Consider the following 22624-nt stretch of genomic DNA (forward strand, 5'->3'; position numbering starts at 1 on the left):
CTCTTCAAATCTCAAATAATTAGTATTATAATATACTACAATCTCTGAGCAAAATGCATTTAAGTGAGAAATCAATTACAAAAATGTAACTAGATCACAAATGGGTTGGAAAGGAGAAGAGTCTAGAAAAACTCATGTATCAGAGAAACAATCATAATATAAACAAGAAAGTGGAATTGAAGAAAAATGAACATACTACATATCAGATTTTGTGGGTCATCAAATGGTGCTGGCACAACTGGAGAGCTAAATGAAAAACAATGAATCTGGACCCCTTCTTCACACCATACACAAAAATTAACTCAAAATAGATCACACACCTATATGTAAGAGCTAAAACTATAAAACTCTTAGAAGAAACTATAGGAGTAGATCTTTGTGACTTTGATTTAGTCCAAAATTCTTAGATTTGACAAATTAAGTAAAGTGGCAAAAGAAAAAACAGAGAAACTGGACCTTATCAAAATTGAAAACTTTTGCCCCTCAGAGAATATCATCAATAAAGTAAAAAGACAATCCACAGAATGTGAAAAAATATTTACAAAATCATATATCTGAAAGAGACATATATCTAGAATATATAAAGGATTCTTAGAATTCAATAGTAAAAGGACCAAAAACTCAATTAAAAATGGGTAAAGGATCTGAATAGACATTCTCCAAAATAGATATACAAGTGATTAATAAGTACATGAAAAGTTGCACAACAATATCCACTAGGCAAATGAAAATTAAAACTACAACGAGATACCACTTTACATCCACTAGGATGACTATCATCAACAAGATGGACAATAACAAGTGTTGACAAGAATATGGAAAAATGGGAACCCTTATACATTGCTGGTGGTAATGTAAAATGCTATGTCCACTTTGAAAAATCACCTGGTAGTTCTTTAAAAGATTAAACATATAGTTACTATTTGACCCAACAATCTTATCCCTGGGTGTATACCCAAGAGAAATGAAAACATACATGTATACAAAAACTGGTTCACAAATGTTCATAAGAGTATTGCTAATAATAGAAAAAAGTTGAAACAATTGAAATGTCCATCAAATTATGAACAGATAAATAAAATGTGATATGTCCATATAATGGAATATTATTTGACAATTTAAAAAATGAACTATTGATATATGCTACAACATGGATGAACCTTGAAAACATGCTAAGTGAAAAAAGCCAGTCACAAAAGACCACATATTGTATGATTCCATTTATATGGAATGTATAGAATAGGCAAATCTACAGAGACAGAAAGATCAGTTGTTGTCAAGGGTTACTGGGGAGGGAAGGATAGAATTGGGGAGAAATGAGGAGTCATTGCTAGTGAGTATGAGGTTTCTTTCTGTGATGAAGAAAATGTTCTAAAATTAATTGCTGTTATGGTTGCACAACTCTGTGAACCCACTGAATGGTATACTTTAATTGAATGAATTGTAAGGTATGTGAGTTACATCTCAGTAAAGCTGTTATATATATATATTTTAAAATCCAGCATTGTCATTGCCACACGGCTTGTGGGATCTCAGTTCCCCAACAAAGGACTAAACCCAGGCCACAGCAGTGAAACTGCTGAATCCTAACCACTAGACCACCAGGGAACTCCCGATAATTATTCTTAATATTTTACATATGAGAAATTTCTTCCATATCTTTTTCCTAGCTAACGCATTCAAGAGGTCACCAAAGACATACGATATTCAGTTTTTATAACAATCTAGCTGTAGATGGTACAGAAAGGCTCTTAATTAGACACCAATCTAGTAGTTATTAACAATATAAGAATAACATATAGTTAACTTTTAACTATAGTTTAGATCATATTTAATGCAATCACATTAACCTTGAGAGCAGAAGCCAGCACGGTCTAGTGGGTAGTAGTTCACAACTTTTTAATATGAAAAATTTTGTGGAAATTCTGGGAAGACAACAGCTTACTTTTTTTTTTTTTTTTAGCGGTACGTGGGCCTCTCACTATTGCGGCCTTTCCCGTTGCGGAGTACAGGCTCCGGACGCACAGGCTCAGCGGCCATGGCTCACGGGCCCAGCCGCTCCGCGGCATGTGGGATCTTCCCGGACCGGGGCACGAACCCGCGTCCCCTGCATCGGCAGGCGGACTCTCAACCACTGCGCCACCAGGGAAGCCCCAGCTTACATTTTAAACCTCATAAATTAGAGCAATTAGACAGCAAAATCAAAACCTCATGTACAAAATCCCAAAATACAAGAAGGTGGGGACAAGCCACCAATAGTTACAAGATCTATGTGGGTAGTATCATCTGTGCAGGAAAAAGCAGAGGACAGTAACAGGGCATTTTACCAGTCCACAGAACAAAATAACTGCAAAATAGCCAACAGGGACTCTCTATGAAGCAGAGCAGGCGAAAATGAGAAAAGTGAATAAAAAGGAATGGGTTTTGCTCACTACAATAGCATATGATTGAAAGGGTTCACAATAAACTCTTAAGGGCATCCAGTCACTACAATTCTCAAAACTAATCAGTCAAAGTTCTCCTCCAGAACAAAGTCACACCAAGGAGAAACTGCTGGGAACAGGATCCAAACTGAAGAGACGAGAGGCAATAGAAAAAAAAGAAAAGCGAAATTCTAGATAAAGTGGGGAAGGAGAAAGGAGTGAGGAGATCTTATATAGCAAGGTGACATACTTTCAAACATTACACAGAAACTGGAGAAGATCTCTGTGTATTTAGAAAGGCTAACTAACTTCACATAAAAATGAATAAAAGAAAATGATAGAAGTGAAATCTGATACAAAGTTACATTAAAAAAAAAAAGAACAGGATAAATCTCTGAACACAATGAAAGCACACCACAAAGACTTGCCAACAAAATAGGTAAACACTATAACCTACTATTTCTAAACAAGCTGAAAAGACTTTTAAAAATTATTCACAATACAAAAGAACAACATAAATTAGAATTAACCCCCCCCCAAATTATCTACCCATAGCTTAGGTGATAAAACTCAGGAGACAAAAAGAAATGGAAAAATCAATTCAAAAAAGAAGAATTAAACTAGAACAAAGAGTTAATAAACACAACAGAACTGCTGTGTAAATGAAAGAGAACATAAAAAGTACAATTTTTTAACTAAAACAAATGAAAAAGGCAAAAAATTAGAAAGAAAATGGCAAATATCAACAATAGTTAAAGAAGATCCAACATACATATAATGAATGAGTCCTGAAGAAGAAAAATAAAGGAAATTAAACCAATATAACAATAATTGGAGAAAACTTTTCTGATATAAAAATAAAAACATCTGAAACCACATAAAGAAAGGGCCAATCATGTACCTAAGAATACTGACCCAGAAAAACCAACATTAAGATATACTCTACTAAAATTAATTGAGCATCTAGTCAAAAAGATCAAATGGCTTATTCTCTTATAAAGAAAATCAGATTGTCATCAGACTTTGCTCATCAGTAGTACTTGCATAAAACAATAGAAATATATATTTAGATACCCAAAGAAAGAAAATTTGAATCAAGGATTTTGTATCCCTCACTAACTTCAAGCATTAAGACCCACAGCTGAACTGTTTTCCACATTCCAGAACTTGTAGCATAGTTCCCACAAGGCCTTCCTAGAAATCTACTAGAGAACAGGCTTTAGAAATCCAAAATTAGACATACAATGACATAAGGACTGATGGTGAACATTAAATGTACAGTGACCTATTGAGTTAAAACTGAACTACAATTAAAAGAGAGCACATAGTATGTAGTAATAATATGCTCTGACACTGTAGATAGGTTCAAATATTTTTTAAATGGTAGGATTCCTCTGTCTTTCCTTTTACTTGTAAAAAAAAAGATCATTTGTCTTCTCTTCCTTTCATTTTCATTTGGCAGCTGAAGCCTGGACCAAAGGAACTTATTGGGACCAAGGAAGCACTCATAGCCAAAAGCATGGCTAAGCTTGGTAGGCCTGCACCAATGGGATCAAAAATGCAACTCATTACATACGGGGGGAAAAATGAACAAATGAGTAAATTGGTAATAATGGGAGCCACATTTCTTACTCTCAGAAAATGGAATTACAGGGGGCTTCCTTAGTGGCACAGTGGTTGGGAGTCCGCCAGCCTATGCAGGGGACGTGGGTTCGAGCCCTTGTCCACGAGGATCCCACATGCCATGGAGCTGCTAGGCCCATGCACCACAACTACTGAGGCTGCACTCTGGAGCCTGCAAGCCACAACTACTGAGCCCGTGCACCACAACTGCTGAAGCCTGTGTGCCTATAGTTCGTGCTCTGCAGCAGGAGAGGCCACCGCAGTGAGAGGCATGCACGCCACAGCGAGCAGTGGCCCCCGCTCGCCACAGCTGGAGAGGGCCCACACACAGAAGCGAAGACCCAACACAGCCAAAAATAAATAAATAAAATAAAATTTTAAAAAAACAAAGAAAATGGAATTACAAATATGAAAACACAGAAGGTTAGAATGAACCCTGTGGACTTCAAACGGAGGTGTGTGAATCTTTGCACAGACTGCAAAATTAATATAGATTAAATTACTACAGGCATGCGTATACCCACAAACACATATAACACAGAGATACACATACATACATGCAACATACACACACATACATGCATTCATACATACATATATTTCTTTTTTTAAGATTTATTTATTATTATTATTATTTTTGGCAGCATTGGGTCTTCATTGCTGCACGCCGGCTTTCTCTAGTTGTGGCGAGAGGGGGCTACTCTTTGTTGTGGAGCGCAGACTTGTCACTGCAGTGGCTTCTCTTGTTGCAGAGCACAGGTTCTAGGCGCGTGGGCTCAGTAATTGTGGCTCACAGGCTCTAGAGTGCAGGCTCAGTCGTTGTGGTGCATGGGTTTAGTTGCTCCATGGCATGTGGGATCTTCCCAGATCAGGGATCAAACCCGTGTCCCCTGCATTGGCAGGTGGATTCTTAACCACTGTGCCACCAGGAAGTCCCCATACGTATATTTCTTAGCTCTACCAAGAGGACCTAGAGACAATGACATACCTGTAGCAACGAGCTTATCAAGTGTCTATATTTTAGTTTCTAAGTACCATTATCCTCTAAAAAGAATCAGGACTCCTGGGGAGAGAACTGATTCCCAGGGCAGAGAAAGTAAAACAAAACGTAAGCCTGAAAACTTTTTTGTGCCAGAAAGTAAGGAAGTTCAAAGAATGATGAGGACATGTCAAAAAGACATAGCAGCCAGCCTGAAGGGGCTCCTACTGACTAAATCTGAGGCAATCTGAGCATCAAAATGAATAACGATAATAATGGATTAAATAGGAATCCATGAATCCATACTAATAAATAAAGTTAAGTGCCAACTAATAAACTGCAGAAGAAATAATGGAATAAAAAACCAACATGTGGCAACCATCAGAAATTTATTCTGAAAAGAATCATCAATGGATGCTACAAGGAGTTAGTGAAAGTTTGTTGTGGAACAGGACATTTACAGTTTCAAAGTATTTTCCCACAAAATATTTATTAATTACAAGAGGGGGGAATAAAAGTAAGTTTAGAGTGGAGAAACCTGGTAATCACCAACTTCACCAAGTGATCAAAGTTAATTAACCTCACCAGTAAGGACGAAATCAACATAACATGTCTCCTGATAAGTTACACTAAGAACATGGTATGCCTGCCAAAGATTCATAAGAGGAAATGTCAGCCAAACCCAAATTGAGGGAAATTCTATTAAATATCTGGTCTGCACTCATCAAAAATGCCAAGATCAAGAAAGAAAAGAGAGGGGATGTAAATTGGTACAGCTGCTATGGAGAACGGTATGGAGGTTCCTCAAGAAACTAATAATAGAGCTACCGTATGATCCAGCAATCCCACTCCCACTCCTGGGCATATATCCAGAGAAAAACATGGTTCAAAAGGATACATGCACCCCAATGTTCATTGCAGCACTGTTTACAATAGCCAAGACACGGAAGCAACCTAAATGTACATTGCTAGATGAATGGATAAAGAAGATGTGGTACATATATACAATGGAATATTACTCAGCCATTAAAAAAGAATGAAGTAATGTCATTTGCAGCAACATGGATGGACCTGGAGATTATCATACTAAGTGAAGTAAGTCAGACAGAGAAAGACAAATATAATGTGATATCGCTTACATGCGAAATCTAAAAAAGATGATACAAATGAGCTTATTTACAAAACAGAAACAAACTCACAGACTTAGAGAATGAACTTATGGTTTGGTTACGAGGGGCTGGGGTTGGGGAGGGATGGATTGAGAGTTTGGGATTGACATGTACACATGCCTATATTTAGAATAGATCACCAACAAGGACCTACTGCATAGCACAGGGAACTCTGCTCAATACTCTGTAATAACCTAAATGGGAAAAGAATTTGAAAAAAGAATAGATACACGTATATGTATAAATAAATCACTTTGCTCTACACCTGAAACACAATGTTGTTAACTGTTTGATTAAACAAGCAATTCTTAGTCAACTATACTCCAATATAAAAAAAAAAGAAAAAAGATATCTAGAGAACAAAATATGCCAAATAAATGCAACATATGTCCTTTTTGCTATCAAAAACATAACTGGGAGAACTGGCAGAATTTGAATGAGGTACATGCATTAATTTCATGAATCTGATGGTTATACTGTTGTTATGTAAGAGTGTCCTTGTCTTAAAAAACATACACTGAATTATTTAGGGGTAACAGGACATCGTGTCTACAACTTACTCTTAATTGGTTCAGGAAAAAATATAATAAGAACAAATTGTGTATGTGTGTGGGTGGGGGAGAGATAGCAGGGAGAGAGAGGGAGGGCACGATAAAGCAAATGCAGTAAAATTTTATCAAATAGGAAGCCTGAGTGAAATGTACATAGGGAAGTCTACACTACTTTTAAGACTTTTCTATAAATTGGAAAGTATTTCAGAATTTTTAAAAAGCTAAAATATGGAGGGAAAATAGAGAGAGTATATGAAAAGAAAATATAACTGTTTTCAGTAATTTTTATCAGTGAGGTAGTATTGGTAATATTACACTGAAACTATTATGTATATGATGTGGCATAAAGCAAATAAATAATCATGACACAGTCTATCATTTGCCATGGCCTTGAAAACCAGGATTACTACTGTGGAAGGAAAAAAACAGAAACAGAAGTGAGAAAAGTTTAAACATCCCAAAGTGCTTAACTTGAATTGGACTTACTAGTATAAACTTATTAAGCTGTTTTAACTTAAAAAAAAAAAATTCCCTAGTCTGTACACTGAAAAGGCCCAGAAACAATGAACAATCTATTAGCCACAGCATCCTTAGTACCAGATTGTGATACTGAAACACCATTTTCCACTAAAAGAAACCAGGGCTTACTGGAGATATGGTTGATTCCAGGTCTAGTATAGGGAATATATAAGAGGAACCTGAAACTTTCTGTTATACCAGAGAAAGGAAACTATTAAAGACTATTGTGAATGTGTCTATAGGACTCAGGAGCTAACCTAAAGGTGTTCCCACTGGCCAGATCTAAAAAATAATATTATCTGCCTTTGGAAAAGGGGAGCCAACTCCTTTTCTTGAAAACTGATAAAAGCAGTCAAGCACTTATCATATCCTGCCTTTCCTATATGAACTGCAACACTGTGTAACCCTAAGACAGGTGAGGGGAAAGTGTCTCTTTATAGAAGTATTTCAGCCAATAAAAGAAAAATTATTTTTTAAAAATGGTTAAAGCCAGATGTGAAAGTGGTTATATGTGTTTATATTTGCAGGTGGCCACAAAGTCCCTATGCATGCTAATTAGGAGTTATCTGTACATTCCCTTTCATTCTTAGCACGAACACATTCTCATGGACATCTTCCATGTTAAAAGCTAGATGCTAGATATTGTTAAAGCAGGATCATACAGTTGCTTTAAATTTTCAAGTTATTATGATACTGAAAATCTTTCTACAATTTCATGCATAGGAGCTGTGCTTAACAATGGCTGTGTGTATACATGCACTCACGCCAAGCACTCTTTGGCTCCAGAAGAGTGAAAATTTGGACAAGTTCCATTACCTCTGGGTCTCACTATCCAGTTTTATCATCTTAAAAATGGAATCAGCAAGGTTTTCTGGATTAACAATCACTGGAACCAATGCCTGAGAAGGTAATGGATTCAGTTTCAAATACTGCCAGAATTTAGAACACACTGGCCTTTTCTGATTTATTAAATGTCTTAGCTATCATAGGAGATCTCAGTTACCACAATAATGTGCAGTATTACAAATATTAATTGGGCAGATACAGTACTTATAAACCAGAGTACATTTACTTTTGGTTTTAAAACTATGCAACCTTATTTTATGTGTTCACTTTCCAGACAAACAGCCTTGCTTGTGGTTTTAATGTAATTTGTACTTACTTTAAGTATACTCCGTATTAAGGACCAGTGGAAAAGTAAATATAGTATTAAAAATGGTTATGTGGATAATCCAAAAGTGAAAAACCAAGATGTTTTTATTTCATAAGGTTCTGCTGCACACCTGTTATATATAATGTCCATCACTAACAAAACCTAAAATAAGAACACATGATTTGAAAAAAGGATTTTTTTCCTTCCTCCTCACAAACTGGAAATAGCTTTTATTTGTGTGATTATAAAAGTAATGTTGTTCAGCTCATTAAAAAAGACATAACAAAGTGAAGATCACTTATAAATCCTACACAAGAAAAAAAATCACTCAACCATTTTGGTATATTTAACTCTAGTTACTCTAGTTGGCTAGCTGTCTAGCTTCTTATATATTCTGAAACAAAATGAGAATAATCTACATATGATTGTAGCCTACCTTTATTAAGTTCATAATTCAATGTATATATCACTTAAGAGCAATAAATCTAGGTCCACATCATCTTTATTTTTTAAGACCTTGTTCAGAACTATTGCAATAGGGGAGAGAGAGCAGGCTGAACTCTGAATTCATTAAGACAGCTGGGAATTTGTAGCCAATAACCAGGGTGAGGTGGGTCAGTGGATGGAAAATTACTGAGGCACATCATCGTTTTTAATAGGTGCATAGTGTATGAATGCAATGCAATTTATTTAATCAATTCCCACTGATGGACTCTTTCCAAATTTTTGCTACAGTGACAACCCTTATACATACATTTTTGCACACTTGTCCAATCATGGAAAAACTTCACTTGTGAATATATTACCATGAAAAGGCTTACAGCTATAACTTTTTCATTTATTTATTTAACAAATTGTCTTCATTGATAAGGGAATAAAATTATATAAACAAGTATTATTCCAGAAAATCTAGGCTTTACAGATGCCACAAGTATATGCAAAACACTGTTAGACACCCTATGAGTAGAAAAGATGATTAACATTAAAATAGTTCCTGACAACAGGAGAGGAACAGCTATACACATAAATAATACAAGGAATAAGTGCAAGGCAAGGAGAACTACATGTTAACTAAGAAGGGAATGAGTAGTTGAATCCAAACAGAGATTAATCCTAATTTAAGGTAATTATTTTATGCTTAAATAGGTAATTAAAAAATGACAGAAAAGAGACGAACACTATATTGTTAACTCCAAGGCACCATCCAAATACTTTTACCATAGTATTCAATAGTAATACATGAAATTCTTATAGCTCTTAATAAAATAAGCTTATAATAATCCTGTGAAGACTACAGATAAAACTGCGGCCCAGGAAAGGAAAGGGGAATGACAGGAATTGAGCCATTTCTGTGTCCAGCAGATACTTCCTATTTCATTCTTCTAGAATGTAAGTTCCCAGAGAAGAAGAACTGTCTTATTGTTCACTGACTCCCTAGTTCCTAGAGCAGTGCCTGCCACAAAGAAGTATGGATTCAGTAAATATTTGTTGAATAAATATATCCCCATTTTATAGATGAGGAAATTGAGGATCAGAAAGACAGTTATGGATGTAGGGGCACAAAACCATTAAATTAAGGCTCAAACCAAATTCAGTATTCTTTCTTCAACTATAATGTCTGAAATAGTTTGGTTATTAGCTGAAATTTGGAGATCATTTTATAACACTTGGTGCTATCAAAATAACTGTTCTGAATGTATAATTTACACTTGTCACTAAATTTTGATTAAGTCAGAAACAGAAGAAAACGGAATTGTCTTGAAAGGAATAGGCTGGATACTACTACAGATGTGAAATGACAGTTTTAAAAGCTTTATTTTACCAATTTAAGTGTGACAAAGGAGGAGAGAACTTTGAATTTTTTATCAGATTTAAATTTAAAAATAATGCAGCCAAAAAAAAAGAAGAAAAATCTACAAACATATGTCTCATCTGAGGGGAAAAATAAAAAGAGGACTATTTTTATTGCTATTGTGCTGATAGATGCTGCAAATTATACGTGAGTTATCCATTCAATAAAGTAGACACAGGATGGCCTTTTTTGAAGCTGGAGGCTGCCATTTGGTTCAAATTACTATGAACTTCTTGAAAACAATTAAAATGCTTTTCTCTGAAAAAAAAATCTATACTTCAAACTGCCTGCCAATTAGTATGAAACACTAAAGTATTAAAATACCAATGTAAAGAATTAAAACAGTGAGACTGTATCTCTGTAAAAATCCAAAACATATCAATAATCCAATAAATATACAGTTTAAGAAACTAAAATGCAATTTACTTTCGCATGCTGACATTACTTTTCCAGAATATTTATATGTCCTATGTAAGTAGACATATACATATATCAATCCTTTCAAACATAAACCAAACTCACAGTATGAAAATATTTGAAAGCTGTAAAGTTCAATTTGCTTAGAAGTCCACTGCAATAAATAAACTGTAAAATAATATTCTCAACTAAATACTTAGAAAGCAACAATGTCCTAGACTCATTTGAAGATGCTTTTCCTCAAGGGAAACTCCTGCCAGCTTTTTAAAGTGGTTTATCAATCAGACTTCTCACCTGGCAAGAATAAAACGTAAAGAGGACAAAAATTCTAGAATTTAGCTAGAACTTAGTCTTACATCTTCTCATTCACTATATAAGAGAAATCAAAATGCAATGTTTTATTTTGCCTATCTTAGCATGAAAACACATTCATCAAAACTCTTTGTTACAAGGATTTGAGGGTAGTCTAGAATAGGTGAAATTCAGGTATAAAAATTTTAAATTCCATTTTAACCAACAGCTTCAATTCCCTTCTACATGAAATATTTTATCAGAAACTTATACAAATGTTCTAGATCTTTCCCTCCCCTGAATTCTTAAATTATTCCAATAAACATCTTCTGAGAACATTCTATGTAAAATACACTGTAAGTATTTGCATGTGACTTAGCTAATGTTCACATGGGCCCTGTGATGAAAATCTTCCTTTTACTCGTAACTAAACAAGGCTTGGCAACGTTAAGCAACTCATCCCTGGTTACAAAGCTGTCAGAGGCAAAGTCTGCACCTGAATAAGGTCTTCAGACTACACCACAACTGTAATCAACCACTTTATTTGGTAATCACATATTGCCATACAATACACTGTACTATTAACTTGCACTGTTATTTTCTTAATTTTCCCTATGTTCATGACTTTAAGAGCAATGTGCTGTGCTTTGATATCTTACAGTATCTTTAGTATTAGCAGATTGATTCAAGTTGCTTGTATGATAGAATTACAGACTACAAGTTTAAAAATTCTCAAAGCCTCACACTTGTTAAATGGAAATGATACCAAAATAATTGAGTGCTGTTAAATGCCTTCCATGTATTAACTCATCTAATTCTCATAATAGCCCTATAAAATCGGTACCTTATTGTCCCATTTTGCAGACAAAAATGCTAAAAGCTAGAAAGGTTATCTAACTTGCCCAAGATTAAGGTTACAAGTTAGTTTTGGGCAAGGCTTCAAAAGCCAAGGTATCATCTCGAGTGGTTACATGCTCAATGTTAAAACTGTCCCTCTAAGACTAGACAATGACTAAATGAAATCATGTGGTCATACAGTTGAGAAATTCAAAAAATTTTAACTCTGGGCAATGATTTCTTGGATATGAAACCAAAAAGCACAGGCAATAAAAGCAAAAATAGACAAATGGCCCTATATCAAACTTAAAAAACTCCTGTACATCAAAGGAAACAACAGAATGAAAGACAACCTACAAAATGGGAGAAAAAAATCTGCAAATCACATATCTGATAAGGAGTTAATATCCAGAATATATAAAGAACTCCTACAACTCGACAACAAAAAAATAACCTAATTTAAAAATGAGCAAAGGACTTGAATAGATATTTCTCAAAAGATGATATAAAAATGGCCAAAAAGCAAATAGAAAGCTACTCAACATCACTAATTGTTAGAGAAATGCAAATCAAACCCACAATGAGATATCACCACACATTTGCCAGGATGGCTACTATCAAAAACCAAAATGCAAACAAACAGAAAATAACAAGTGTTGGTGAGGATGTGGAGAAACTGGAACTCTTGTGCACTGTTGGCAGGAATGTAAAATGGCATTAACTGCTATGGAAAACAGTATGGCAGTTCCTCAAAAAAAGTGAAAACAGAATTACCAATATGATCCAGCAATTCCATTTCTGGGTATATATCCAAAAGAAGTGAAAGCAGGATCACAAAGAGGTATTTGCACACCCATGTTCATAGCAGCATTATTCACAGTAGCTAAGATATGGAAACTACAATCTATTATTCATAGATGAAGAATGGATGCCGAAAATGTGGTGCATATATATGCAACGGAATATTACACAGCCTTCAAAAAGGAACTCCTGGTACATTTATGCTACAACATGGATGAACTTCAGGGACACTATGCTAAGTTAAATAAGCCAGTCAAAAAAGGCAAGTACTATATAATTCCACTTATATAAGTTATCTATAGTAGCCAAATTTTTAAATGAAATTACAGTGGTGGTTGCCAGGGGCTGGGTGGGTAGGGAAATGGGGAATCGTTTAATTGGCATAGAGTTTTAGTTTTGTAAGACAAAATTTTGGAGATCTGTTGTACCACAATGTGAAAATGGTTAACACGACTGAACTATACACTTAAAAATGGTTAAGTTGGTAAATTTTGTTGTGTTTTTGCCACACTAAAAACAAAAAATCACTTTCTTTTCTTTCATTGCCCTCTCCTGTCCTTCCTGGTACAGTACTTAGCAGCAGTGTAATGAAAAGGATAGAGAAAAGTACGGAATGCAAGGGCTTTAACAATGTAGAAAAGAATTAAAAAAACAACAACAAAATGAAACAGGTCTCCCCACATTCTTACTGACTTACTGATAATTTTTTTCTTAACCTGGAAATATCTTGAACCTCAAGTGAAAACAGTATCCTATCGGCCAGACAATGGAGTGTAGTGGTGAAGGGCCTTTTGGAGCTAGAGAGCTCAAGTAGTATTCTGACTTTGTTACTAATTACTGTCTGACCTTGGGTAAGTTATTTTCATTCATTTACTCATTCATTCATTCATCAAAAAGTCTGTTTCCCTATGAGTAAACCTGGTCAAATGAATCCTAGGATTATTCTGGGGAGTAAATGAAACAATTCATGTAAAACACTAGACACTCTGTAAGCACTCAATACATGCTGGCTATAATTACTTTATAGCCTAGAAAGCAGGACAAGAACAGGACTTCGACTAAAGGAAGTCCAGTACTCTATTCCTAAACATGTGCCTCATTTGCCGATAATTATGGTGCTATCGAATCGGATACTATTTAGCAAATCATTCCTGACTCTTATCATTCTTGTGCTCCTCTCTTCTAAAGAACTCTCTCTCGGAAAAACAATGTCATCTCAGGTGTTCGAAAACGTTTGCTTTGGCAACAGTGTTTCCTACCCCAGAGGCGGTGGAACCAGGGACCTGTACATTAACCACCAAGAGTTCCCCGCTCCTCTCACTTCATTAGGGGCCTAGACCTTATTTGGGGGTGAAGATGAGGAGGGAGGGGGCCACACACCCACACACCCAGATATAAAGCCCCACTCTGGTAAGACAGGACCAGACGAATCTCCTGGAAGAATGACAGCTGGACATTTACGAAAACCGACCAGGGAACCGGCAACTCTTGCCTGCCGGCTGAGAGCCGGCATCTCGCAGGCAAGCTGGCGCGGAAGGAGTCTCGGGCGGTCCACAGCGGGCCCGGCTGGGTCGGTCAGGGCCGGGGCGGGGGTGTGTCGGGGAGGACCGTCCGGGGGGCCGGGCGGGCGGGGTCGTGGGGCCCAGGGGCCCTGCGGCTCCCAGAGGGGCGATGGTGGGGCGGGGGCGGGTTGCGCGGCGGCCCGGGGACCGGCCGGGGAAGAAGGGGACCGAGGGCCTCACCGCGGGCCGAGGGCAGTGGGTAGAGCTTCTCGGCCTTCTGCAGGAAGCGCTGGGCCTTCTCGCGGTTGCCGGCGTTCAGGGCCTCCCGGGCGATCTCGACACATTTCTCCGCCTCATCCCGGTTCCCCTCCATGGCTTGCGCCTTCTTCCGTTTCCTGCGGGAGCGCAGCGACGAGAGGCGGAAGCCGCCGTCGCCGAGGAGGCGAGGCTGGCCGGGGTTGGGGGCGTGCGGAGGCGAGCGGGGAGGAGCGCAGGCGACCGCGGCGGCGGGGCCCCGGCGCGCTGGCGGGCTTGCGGCTCCGCCTCCTCTCGGCGGCCTCCCCGCCCCCCGTGGGCCGCTACGGCTCGAGCCGCATCCCTCCCGGCCCCCGGACTGACCTCCCGGGTCCGACCGCCCGAGCCGACTCGGCGGTCCCTGCCTGGCGCGGCCCGGCTCGGGGCCGACCGACCTGGGGGCCGGGGGTGCGGGCGATACCGGGCCGGCTGACCGCCGGGGGGTTCCGCCGAGGCGGGGACCCGGCCGCCTGCAGCGGCAGTGACGTGCCCCCTGACCTCCCGGGGAGGCCCGCTCGGGCGGCAGCCCGCCTTCCTATAGCGGCCAGGCGACGGGTCGGGGTGGGGACGTCCGTTTTCAGGAAGATTCCCAGGGATCGAAGGCCCCGCCTCTGGGCCCCCAGCCTCGGGAGGATTCTGTCAGGTGAGGACCGCGCTTCCGGCACAGGTGTTCAGGAAGCCCAGGAGAGCTTAGTTTGACCCTCACTCCTGTTTCATTGCCGTATTTCAGCGATACACCATTTTTCTGACCCAGATGCCATTAAACTTAGTACATCCAAGAGGTACAAAGCAAACGCTTACATAATTTGTAGTTTGCACTTATTCTGGTGAAAACCACAACCATAATAAGGCTTCATGACCGAAACAGGACGGAAATCAGCTCTTTGAGAGCGTATTACCATCACATAAGTAAACTTGTTGGGTTTTCTCCCTTCTTCCATTTTAACATCACCCCTTGTGAAATGATGTACCATGTCATGTTGGTCTCCTCGGTGAAGGGAAAGGGCCCACTTTTTGCTTGGTAATGTCCTCTTCCAAATTTCAAAAATTAAGAACTTGCCAGGAACCAAGTGTCGAAATGATCCGTACTACAAAATAACCATTTTCACACAATGCTCAGTAGAGATATTAGCCATGCCAGCAAATATGAACTCAGGACTTGCATAAAAATCCTGATTCCTCTCTGTAAAACGGGAATAGCACGTCCCCCAAAGATGTTACCGTGTATTGAACAATTTAATTCAAGTAGCCTTCAAAACAGCCTGCAGCACAGAGGAAACACTATTCTCAGTCTAAACTGGAAGTTCCTTCCGTGGAGGGAGCTACGTACAGGACTCCCCTACCTGCTCCCCACCTCTCCCACCCAACTCCACCACAGTGCTCTGGCGTAGGGCTGCTGTCACTAACAGCAAACACAGCTAACAAACGGAGATGGTCAAACTTAACCTAGAAAACAGCAACCTGTCCCATGTTCCGGCTCCTGCTGAAGTTTTAACAGTTCATTACATAGTAAAAATAAATTATACTTGTGCCTTCTGACTCTGATGTACAGAATTAAGAGTTTAATTTCAAGGAAAGAAATGTGCTTAGGTTATTGCTGGATAAGATACCTATTCAAAACAAAGCTGTTCCTATTACAATCAAGCAGATTTTATACACAACTAGTTTGGGATATGACCTTTATTGAGCTTATCCACCGGAGTGGAAATAATGTCTGTACAAAACCAAATGTTTGTTACTATAACTTCTGCATCACAATTAAAATCCAAACAGTTTTTTAAAAACAGTCAACTCAATCAAAACCCACTACTTCAGAATCAATAGCTTCTTTGAAGCCACAGTAACACTTAAATATGGTTAAGACTCGAATGCAGAAATTTGGTTGGTTGGAAAGCTAATTAAACTTCCAACTTGCTCAAATAGAATTACAAAAAGGCAAAATTGTGTTTTTCACAGAGATACAGTCCACTGGAATCACCAACACTGGACAGCTGTTAAGAGTATTTAGAGTCCTGAGATAATAAGGAATCCAGGCATCCTTTAGACAGTCTTCTGTTGTCCTTTCTTCCCAATCAGAGATTTGTGGATGTGTGGAATGACACCTGGAAGAAGGATAAAATAACATAGTACTTTAAAACCAAGATAGTTTAATGTTCAACTTGGAAGACGTCTTTAAATGTGAGTAAAAATTCAGAAATACATACAGATATCAAATTTCATGATGCAACCATACTACAGATCACTGAAACTATACTGTGTCCTCTTCTAGACTGAAAATTACTAGTAGGAATTAAAGCAAAGAATTCTTTTCTCTAAAGCAATTAAAATTTTAGTATTTACATACCACCACCAGCAATTGTAGCCTTGATGAGAGAGTCCAATTCCTCATCTCCACGAATAGCAAGTTGCAAGTGACGAGGGGTAATACGTTTTACCTTCAAGTCTTTTGATGCATTTCCTGCCAATTCAAGTACCTAGAAGACAGAATGTAATCAATCTCCTTCCCGCTTTCCTTATCTTCAAGATCCTGACAAGAATCAAAGCCTCATGAACGTGTATCTACCAAGTGTCATCTCCCCCACTACCTGAATGGCAAGATACGCAAAACCTATAAAGGGGGAACGCAATTTTATTTCCTGAAGCCGCAAACTCAAGCCCAGCGGGAACCCATCGTGAACACCAGCCCCCTCTAGCGTTGTCAGAAGCTTCTCGCCGCGTTTAGAGCCTGGGAGTTTTCTTGCATCACTTTCCTCCTTCCCTCCCGCCGCCTCCCCCCACCCCACCCCCCCAATCTTTCCCAGATTATAGGCGTACACCCATTTACCTCTGCGGTGAGGTACTCCAGGATGGCTGCGCTGTACACAGCGGCAGTCGCGCCCACACGTCCATGGCTGGTCGTCCTAGATTTCAGGTGTCGATGAATACGGCCCACCGGGAACTTTATTTTTAGCATACACAAACATAAATGCACAAAGGTAGACGGGCCAAAGACGGTAAAATTATACGCGCGCCAAAGCAAGGGGAACGGACGCTGGTGCAGCAACGCGCCCCAGCACCCACACACGTGATCGCCCCCCTCCCTGATATTTATTGTATCGGTAAACCAAGTCGCGACACCATCACCCACGCAAAGACGAAACGCTCATCTAGAGTGATGATAAACAAGAGAGGAAAAGGAAAGAAAAACGCCACGATTCCCAGACTGCACGAACCACCACTGACTGACCTGCAAACCGGCTCTCTGCGAGCGGGAAACCGCCTTTGTCTTGGCCTTTCCGGAGTCCTTCCCAGCCTTACCGCCAGCCTGCGGCGCGCACACGCCCGCGAGCGAAGAAGGAACGCAGAATATAGGATTACCAGGGCGGCGCGCCCCTCCCCCACCGCGGCGCGGCCCGGGCGCGAGCGCGGCCCCGTGCCCAGCCGGGGTCTTCGGCCCGCCGCGCGCCGCAAGGGCGACCCCGCCCGCCCGACCCGCGCTGCGCGCCCGCCGCGGCCGCGCGCCGCCGTCCACCCGCTCGCCGCCCGCCGGCCCCCAGCGGCGCTGCGCGCGCCACCCAACCGTCGCCGCCCGCCGCGAGATCGGAGGCTGCTCCGCTCGCCGCCGACAAAACACCTCCCCCCGCTCTTCCAAATCCTGTCTCCGCGCGTTCCCAGCCGTTGCCGCTTCAAACCCATCTCCGTTTGTAACGGGTTTTTCTCCCGCCGGCAAAAACCCGCGGAGTCTTCGAGCGCCTCCACCAAGTTTACCATTTCAAATTCTGCTGAAGCTCAAACAAGCAAGGCAGAGAGAGGACTAGTCAAACACCCAGCGAGAACCTGCCGCCTACTCCTTCGTCGCACCGCGATTCAAACTGCGCTGTCTCCCGCCTTCCCCGCTCCCTTTATACTGCAGAATGTTCCCTCATCCGGGAACTCGGATTGCTCATCCCACCAATGGCTGCTACCCGCCCTCGGGACGCGTCCTTGAAGCCCCAGCCAATGAGCAAGCGAAGAAAAGGGCGGAGGGGCGGGCGCTTCGCAGCTCGAGCCGCTATTGGGGCGTGGGGAAGGTGGTGGGGGAGGGCAGAGGGATGGGAACTGGGGAGAAGAAGGGCACGGCGGCGGGAGGGAAGAAACAGAGCGAGCTACGCTGCGGGAGCAAGGGGACCCGCCGGCTGTGGTCACGTGCTTGGGAGGAGGGGCTGAGAGGCTTAGGGGAGGGGCATGCAGTACCGAGCACCGCCCCCCTCCCCCCCAACTCACGTCACCCGCTCAGCCTTCTCCTAGCCTGGTTCCAGAGACCACGTGAAGTCTCCGCGGGGTCTAGCGCGCCCTCCTTCCCGCCCTGCCTACCCCCGCAAGAGTACCTCGCAGGCGGAGACCCACCAGTCCTCATCCTTCTTCCGGGGCCCGGGGTACCCTCCTCCCCGGTCCCCTCTGCATCGCTGCGGCTCCTCCGGTCTGACAGGTAGCGCGAACGCGTACAGTGAGAGGAGCCCCGAGTTCATCGCGAACCACAGCCTTGATAGTGATGCCGCGTTCCTTCCCCCTAGGCGAGTCCCGAGCCACCGACTGATCACGACCCACTGTTGCAACTTCATTTTCAGCTGAATGTCCCTACTCTTCTTTCCTCACGACTTGTGACTCCCCTACCTCCCCTACCCCACCCCAACGGGATAGTTTCACAGGAAATTCAGTGAGGCAAAGTCACCTCGTTGGTCACAAAAGACGTTTTGGTCTACCCATAGAGGGCTTGGGGTGAGGCGGTTATCTTTTCTTAAATCATAAGCCATGTTTTTCTGGAAATTACATGTCAATGGGTTGTACCTATAGCCTGGTGTCTAAAGTTGATTTAGTGAAACCTTAAAGCTATTATGTGTCAACTTGTATGCTAAACAGTTTGCTACATGACAAATGTTCGGTAAATGTCAGTGGGGTAACTCCCAGCATGATTCACAGACAGTTACAGATGGTCCGTGTAATCAATTGCAAATGGTGGGCTTAAAAAATAGTACTGTACACACACAGTACGATCCTAATGCCAGCTACCTAGTCTTCCAACTAATAGATTAATAACACCTGTATACATGTCCAGCTGCTTGAAGAAAGTAGTGATCTAAATCTTTAACATTTATAGTATTTAATAGTGTATTACATTTTAAACATATTTCAGTATTTCTGACGTCAAGAAATTTTGAAATACATACTTTTAAATACTGTAGTTCGGGTTTCAATTTGAAAGATTTTATCAAATTAGAGGACCTCTCTATTTCTAGGAGTTAAGTTCCAAGATTCCCAACAATTTGACACGAAGGCTTCTTATTTTCTTCCCCTTGCAACTGAGATTTCTTAGGATGTAATCAATAGCAAGAGTTAATCAGTTCTCCCACTGAATTGATATAATGACATTAAAAGCTATGAAACCTGATGTAATAGTTAACCTGAGCTCCACTGAGGCTTCCTGATATATAACTCACAAACCTACATTAATACCTTTTCTAGTTTGGAGACTATATATGTACTCTTTGCCATGAGGCCCAGCTAAAGGAATTCCCTGTTGCCTCACTGAATAGTGGTTAAGAGAATGAGTCAGGAGCAGGTAGACAAGAATTCTGCTCTGCTTCCTTCTCAATGTGTCACCTTAGTTACTTTTTGGAGCTTCAAGTTCCTCTTCTATGAAAATGGTATGGGAACACCTATTTTCACATGGTTGTTGAAAGATTAAAGGAAAAGGTATGTGATGTATGCGCTAACGTGTTTATCACACAGCAAGCCCTTGATGATAACTATGGTATCTTCTACACTGGATGTTGGGGAGGGATGAAATAAGGTATCTTTGATTCCTAAATCTTTTTCCCTGTCTAGTGCATTGTTGTCCTTTGACATGAAAGCAGCAAGCCTGAAACCTACCCGAAGTATATGCAACCAAGTCATCCAACATCCAGACTAAAATCCAAAATTGGTTTAATGCTTTCAATAGTTTTCCTCATCCTTTGGAGAATAGGAGAATATCAGTTTCAACACTTTTCACAGCAGTTTTGTGAAGGTTTCCTACTCGCTTTGCTGCCCTGGAAACAGCATGGTAAAAATGTGTTAATATTCTTGGTTTCTCCTCAACTTGGGTTTATACTAATACATGTAATACACGTGTGTATATATATAGCCAGAGCTATATAATTCTTTTTGTTCAATGCCGTACCCAGTCAGCTACTTAGTAAGTGCTCTCTTATCGTAGGAAACTAAACTAATATGAGGTAGATGGCTCCGCTGTTATTGACTTTCTCCTTAGTAGTCTTTTCCTAACTCAGCCACACTTTCTATGACCAATTATTATCCCCTCTCAAACACTAGTATGAATGTTAACTTCTATTCTTGACTTTTTGAGAGATGGTCTCACACTGGGGAATCTCAAATTTCTCGAGTATATCTTACTTTGAACACCTGTTTTTTAAGCAAATGCAAACAGACTTCCCAGTTATTTCAAAGGATATCAGCCTACCACTGGTAGTGGTCTCTGGCCTGTTAGGAACCCGGGCCGCACAGCAGGAGGTAAGCAGCGGGGGAGCGAGCAAAGCTTCATCAGTACTTATAGCCGCTCCCATCACTCGCATTACTGCCTGAGCTCCGTCTCCTGTCAGCATTATGGTGAGTTGTATAATTATTTCACTATATATTTGAATGTAATAATAATAGAAATAAAGTGCACAATAAATGTAATGTGCTTGAATCATCCCCAAACCACCCCCCTGCCCCCGGTCTGTGGAAAAATTGTCTTCCCAGAACCCGGTCCCTGGTGCCAAAAAGGTTGGGGACCACTGGCCTAGATAGATAATGGCAGAATTCTTTTGGTTGGATAATCCATATTAGAATCTTGGCATCCACCTAGGGCATCCGGGAAAGAAAGTACCCTCAAGGGCTCACTCAGTTGTCGATAACTGAGTCCCGCTGCAGTATAATACAAAATATTGAGCTAGAGTAAAAGAACTGGGAATGATTCTGGGCAGCCAGCCACTTACTAACTATATGGCCCTGAGTAGGTTGAACTCTAAGCCACAGTTTCTTCATTTTTTATAGAGGGATTCACAGCACTAGATAAGCCAATCTCATAGAATTGTGAAAGGATTTCATGAAGTGTGAGGAATATACTCCATATATTCTAATATGATGTACTAATATTTGTGGCACAAAGGCCATAGTTCTCCCTGAATTCTTCACGTAAGTGTGATTATGTTAAGAGAAGCCTATGTGTTTAACTCAGTGTTGATGAAACAAAGACCATGGATTTAAATTCCAAATTTCCCAGTTATACACCTCCCATGACCACAGATTTCACACACTTAATTCACAAATACAGGGCATAAGTAAAAAGGATCAGCTGAATCTACTCTACCTGATCCATTGCCATTTCAGGAAAAACAATTCAAAGATAATGGGACCCAATATCTCTTTTAATACAGCACTAAGTTATTTTTTCTGTATGTTAACAGTCCTCAAAATTTTTGGAAATTTGCTGTTAATTTTAAAATTAAAAAATTGAGGGTCTTTTCTTCTCATATTATCCTTTCATTGTCTATTATTGATCTTTAGGATTTGCTGGGTAGAGAGAGGGAGTCTATGTGTTGATATTGTTTTCCTAAATAATATTTCACCTATATTGGTATTTAATAACTTATCCCTCCAGCTAAATTGTACATTCACTTGCATAATAATGTCCCTATCATACGTTTTTAACATAATTTCAAGGAGATTGTTATTGACAGTTAACACATTTTTATTATTGTATTGTCTTCTTTGTCTTTATATATACAACTGAAATGGAATACAATACTGTACACCACAACATATGATATATAATCCCTCCCTAATAAAGGAATAGATGTGATATATTCCAGTTTGGTGCTCTCAGCCTGTTAGATAAACTAGAACACAACCATTAAATTGTACCAGGCAACAGGCCAAGCAATAGCAGTTGGGAGATGGGATGTATAAGGCTCAGGTTCTTCCCTCCATCTAGCTGAGAGGATTAGACAAGGAAGAAAATTTAAACAATGCTCTAATCATTAAGGCCACATTTCTAAGGCTGTTACAAAATAAGTACCTGATTGGCTGCCAAATTGACAGTTCCTCTAGCTTGAAGGACAGAAAAAAACATGGGCTGAAGTGTCTTGAAGAATTTCTGTTTAAATGGACAAGGGGAGAGATTGACTAGAATGACAGGTTAACGTAAGGAAGTA

The 22624-nt window shown here is 40.4% G+C and overlaps 3 protein-coding genes across 9 annotated transcripts in view; 1 reads left to right on the plus strand and 2 right to left on the minus strand.

The window, feature by feature from the left end:
• DNAJB14 (DnaJ heat shock protein family (Hsp40) member B14) overlaps window positions 1-14752 on the minus strand; it is a 47986-nt gene extending 33234 nt beyond the window's left edge. Inside the window, exons 1-2 of one of the 5 annotated variants that reach the window (XM_049709189.1) lie at window positions 14736-14752; window positions 14358-14512 (exon numbers count right to left, since the gene is read on the minus strand). In XM_049709189.1, coding sequence (XP_049565146.1) covers window positions 14358-14490 — 133 coding nt within the window. In that variant the 5' untranslated portion in view covers window positions 14491-14512; window positions 14736-14752. Of the gene's footprint in view, window positions 1-14357; window positions 14702-14735 lie in introns of those variants that run through there. The other 4 variants (XM_049709188.1, XM_033401941.2, XM_004263562.3 and 1 more) reach the window with 4 other exon arrangements.
• A 1324-nt stretch (window positions 14753-16076) lies between these two features.
• Window positions 16077-18373, minus strand: LOC101278028 (histone H2A.Z). 2 transcript variants are annotated; one of them, XM_004263563.4, is made up of 5 exons: window positions 18159-18373; window positions 17638-17715; window positions 17236-17349; window positions 16756-16885; window positions 16077-16513 (listed from the first exon to the last, which is right to left on the minus strand). In XM_004263563.4, the coding sequence occupies exons 1-5, from the start codon at window positions 18159-18161 to the stop codon at window positions 16452-16454; spliced, it is 387 nt and encodes a 128-aa protein (XP_004263611.1). In that variant the 5' UTR covers window positions 18162-18373; the 3' UTR covers window positions 16077-16451. The 2 variants fall into 2 exon arrangements, with proteins under 2 accessions (XP_004263611.1, XP_033257843.1); XM_033401952.2 differs by lacking the exon at window positions 17638-17715 and having other exon boundaries at window positions 18159-18293.
• LOC125964244 (uncharacterized) lies at window positions 18305-22328 on the plus strand. Of its 2 annotated transcripts, XR_007477044.1 has the most exons (3): window positions 18305-18858; window positions 18944-20472; window positions 20844-22328. XR_007477044.1 is itself a non-coding variant. In XM_049709193.1 (2 exons), exons 1-2 carry the CDS (start codon window positions 18305-18307, stop codon window positions 18999-19001), a joined length of 612 nt encoding a protein of 203 aa, XP_049565150.1. In that variant the 3' UTR covers window positions 19002-22328. The 2 variants fall into 2 exon arrangements, 1 of the variants encoding a protein (XP_049565150.1); XM_049709193.1 differs by having other exon boundaries at window positions 18944-22328.
• Window positions 22329-22624: the final 296 nt, after the last annotated feature.

Source organism: Orcinus orca, chromosome 4 (genome assembly GCF_937001465.1).
Source record: "Orcinus orca chromosome 4, mOrcOrc1.1, whole genome shotgun sequence".
Classification (NCBI taxonomy): domain Eukaryota; kingdom Metazoa; phylum Chordata; class Mammalia; order Artiodactyla; family Delphinidae; genus Orcinus; species Orcinus orca.

Coding starts and splice junctions, on each gene's coding strand:
- LOC125964244 (XM_049709193.1), top strand. CDS start 18,305: ATGTTCCCTCATCCGGGAACTCGGATTGCTCATCCCACCAATGGCTGC. Junction 18,859..18,943: donor CGGCTCCTCCGGTCTGACAG/GTAGCGCGAACG, acceptor CCTTCCCCCTAG/GCGAGTCCCGAGCCACCGAC.
- LOC101278028 (XM_004263563.4), bottom strand. Junction 17,350..17,637: donor CGCAGAGAGCCGGTTTGCAG/GTCAGTCAGTGG, acceptor CTAAAAATAAAG/TTCCCGGTGGGCCGTATTCA. Junction 16,886..17,235: donor TGGAGTACCTCACCGCAGAG/GTAAATGGGTGT, acceptor TCTGTCTTCTAG/GTACTTGAATTGGCAGGAAA.